At 29.6% G+C, this 3,965-nt stretch overlaps 1 protein-coding gene across 3 annotated transcripts in view; it reads right to left on the bottom strand.

Annotated features, from left to right (window-relative positions):
- LOC106459392 (guanylate-binding protein 5-like) overlaps window positions 1-3,965 on the bottom strand; it is a 34,167-nt gene that overhangs the window by 20,881 nt on the left and 9,321 nt on the right. For all 3 annotated transcript variants that reach the window (XM_022385875.1, XM_022385876.1, XM_022385877.1), the window contains exons 5-7: window positions 3,156-3,232; window positions 1,059-1,152; window positions 478-557 (exon numbers count right to left, since the gene is read on the bottom strand). In XM_022385875.1, coding sequence (XP_022241583.1) covers window positions 478-557; window positions 1,059-1,152; window positions 3,156-3,232 — 251 coding nt within the window. The remainder of the gene's footprint in view (window positions 1-477; window positions 558-1,058; window positions 1,153-3,155; window positions 3,233-3,965) is intronic.

Below are 3,965 nucleotides of genomic sequence, written 5' to 3'. Positions count from 1 at the left end.
ATAGCTAACATTGCTAGCACAGCATTGATTTATAGCTAAATTTGCAAACATATATTCATAGCTAACATTGCTAGCACAGCATTGATTTATAGCTAAATTTGCAAACATGTATTCATAGCTAACATTGCTAGCACAGCATTGATTTATAGCTAAATTTGCAAACATGTATTCATAGCTAACATTGCTAGCACAGCATTGATTTATAGCTAAATTTGCAAACATGTATTCATAGCTAACATTCCTAAAGTAATATAGATTACAGTTAACCTTTATAGATAACCTATTTCTTAGCACACCTTTACATAATATGTACTCCTCTTATCACATAATAATAAGCCAATATCAGTAACTAAATCTTCACTTGTCCTATTGATATGCTTTTTTATTTCACATTTAGTGTGTATCTAAAAACTAAAATTATTTTGAATAATAAGATAAAGAATGTCTAAAGTTCATTCAAAGATATACTGGATTTACCTCTGCAAGTGAACCATCATTTGCAGCAGTCACTAAAACTTCAAACAAGGCTGCAAGCTCAGTTCCAGAAATTGGTTTATCTAAAGAAGTTAACACATTTCTCAATTAAAATACTTAAAGAAATACTTACAAACAGCTGAATACACGTATTGAGGACTTTATCGTGCAAAATTTAAACTTTCAATTCCAAAACAATTAATAAAATTTATTGTTCTTGATAATGAAAAAAATAGTGAAATATATAATTATGAACAAACCAGAATTGAAATGCACATTTCCAAAATATTACATAGAAAGAAACAAAAGTGTTAAATATATTTACAGCTTTACACTTTACTAGCAAACTATTTAGGAAATAACTAATAGAAAAAGTGTTAAAAACGTGCAAAAAACAAAACCAATTCTTCTGCAGTATTATTGTATCTTACAAAAGTCACAAATACATTGTAATGTCCATCAACAAATACATATTCACTTCTAATACCTGTAAAATGAGTATTCTTAATTAAATAAACTATACTAATTATTAACCTATGGTAAACTAAGAAACAGACCATTATTGTTTACTTTCAGCCACTTACGATTTTTTTCTTTTGGTATTAATTCCTTCTTCAGTTTTTCTAATAAAGAATTTCGTTCTTCTTTGTATTCTTCAGTAAGATCTTCTTCCTGTGCCTGTGGAATGATTCACAGAAATGAAGCCTAAAGATCAATGGAGAAGTCAAACTTACATTTATCAAATATATTCAACAGCACAATGTAGATAACAAAGAAAGAAATAATACAACTATATTAAGAGTAAAAACACAAAAACAGACATTCGTTGACACAAGGAAAGGAAAAATCTATTATTAATTACAGCCGATTAGTTTCCATTGTTAAGTTGAATAAGAAAAAAATGCTTTTGAGGAACTGTAACCTTCTTGATTGTGCTACAATGCTTGCATTCATAGAATTCTATGAAGATTGACCATGCTTCAATCATTATGATAAATTAATAATATAGAATGAAGTATGAACTTCCATGCCTAATAACACTTAAAGACAAACAACATCCAAAATATGCTTTGGCCATCCCAGAAATCTGACCCGAATCCCATTGAACAGCTCTGGGACATTTTGAAACACACCTTGAATAGTAGATGGAATATGCTCATTACAAAAAAAATAGCAAATGTTATAATCCTTTCTCAAATAAACAAATAAATAAATAAATTTATAAACAAATAAATACTACTAACCTAAAAGTTCAACATATTAAGTGAATACTTCCTTTTTGTTCTTTAAAACAATTTTTAACAGTAAGTTCACTGCAGCTATAATGATTAAAGCATTAATTTTGAATGTTTCAAGTGTGGATTAGAATAATATGGGAAAACATACAAGTAAACAAGGCACTGAAAAAGAGTCAAGTTTTTAGTATATATTACTAGGTGATAAATTTGTACTTCAAATATGATGCGTGTACTAAAATTATTTGACAACTGAAACATGGATATAAATGGGAGTGAATCTCTGAAATCCTACATATGAAGTGTGTGTGCTATGCCATATGAGCCAAAACCTATAGATCTTTTTCACGTTTGCAGCATTATTAAGTAGAATACTACATATATTTGTTTGTTTGAGGGCTATCTGCACTAGCCATTCCTAATTTAGCAGCGTAAGACTAGACGGAAGGCAGCTATTCATCACTACCCACCGCCAACTCTTTTACCAACAAATAGTGGGATTGACTGTCACATTATAATGCCCCATGGCTGAAAGGGCGAGCATGTTTGGTGTGATGGGGATTCAAACCCACGACTCACAGATTGTAAGTCCAGCACCCTGACCACCTGGCCTCACTATATATATGAGAAGGGTATATAATTTAAATATTTAAGTTCATTAAATACTGCTGTTGTTGTATTATGTAGTTAGATACAAATGAAACAAAAGCCTACTAAGCAGAATATAGTAAAGAAGTATAAAAATATTGAATGAAATATATCAGTTTTTGGTATAAACACCTTGCCTTTCTAAATAATCACCATCCTTAAACTTGAGATTTTTTCTTGATCAAACTATTGATAAAGTGACATTATAAGATAGTGAAGTTTTAAAATTATGGCATCAAGAAGTGTAGAACTCAACTAGTCACTAGTTCACTTATTTTTATTTCTGTAATGGTATCAACTCCTTTACCACCAATAACAGACATGGAGTAATACCTTATTCCATTAACAGGTAAACTCATTATTCACATACACAGTGTATTTAAACTTTCGGTGCAATTGTAGATTTATATGTATGTTTTGGAATTTATATTGAGATGTAATGGTATTGCATTATTTGTAAACCACGGAAAGGTAAAGATTAACATAATTTGTTTCCTTGTGTGTTTATGTTACTGAAGTAATTGTCTTTAAATTTGATGTTATAAACATCATAGTTTTGCACTCATATAGAACAATGTGCCTTAAACAGTCTCCACTTTTGCACTCGTATAAATTTAAAAGTACCACTGTACATTTATCCAACAGGAATAACGGGTTTCCATGTGAGCTAACACGCATGGACTGACTGACAAGTATTGTTCTTTTATTACACAGATAAAGTTCAAGAAAGATATTCTTTGTAGATCCATTCATTACAATATTGATTTCACTACTAAAGGCTTTAACTGTCTTTCTTACCCGTGAGAGATCTGTCAAGAGCCTTTTCTTAATGGCAGGAAGGAAGAGTGTGTGGCAATCAACAGACTTGAAAATATCTAAATCAAAAACCCCAAAATTACTTTTTTCTGTCTGCATACACTAAATTTCTATTAATTTCATGCTTGATAAACTTTATAATGATTAAAACCTTATTTCTGCCAATTAATTTGTAATTTATGGTTTGAATATCAAAACACTACTTATTCAGTGCACAACTTTGGAAGATTCAACTTTTTTTACTTCACTCTCAACTTACCTTATTAGAAAATTCAACACTAACCAGTGTATTAACTCTTTCAATACGGGGTCGATCAATGTTATGATCATGTAACCATTTTGTGCTTGTCATAATTTTCATGCTATAAATTTTAAAGTAGTAAGCGAACGTTAAAGAAATTTGACAGTTTATCAGTAAACATCACAATGCTTTCATATGCAAAATATCTAATTTCTTTATTAAGTTGTAAAGTATGTAAAGCAATGTTTCTCTCATGTCTTTTTTTCTTTTCACATCTTGCCTATCTATCATGCAAAGTAATTTTCATTTTAAGATTAAAAAATACTTTAATGCATCACAAAATTTTGAAATTTAGTATGCGAAATCTTCATAATGTCCAGATAATTATCAAACATTTCTTAAGAAAATTTTTTATATTTTATCTGTTATTTTCAGTAATTAATCTCTGTATGGGTTTGGTAGATTTGAAGGATCTTGCAACCACCATAACAAATTAGGAAATAAGCAAATTATGCTTCTTTCATTCTAGAATGAACATAAATTATAACATG

This window comes from Limulus polyphemus, unplaced genomic scaffold, assembly GCF_000517525.1.
Source record: "Limulus polyphemus unplaced genomic scaffold, Limulus_polyphemus-2.1.2 Scaffold601, whole genome shotgun sequence".
NCBI classification, from domain to species: Eukaryota; Metazoa; Arthropoda; class Merostomata; order Xiphosura; family Limulidae; genus Limulus; species Limulus polyphemus.
This window is presented reverse-complemented; position numbering and strand designations above follow the sequence as displayed.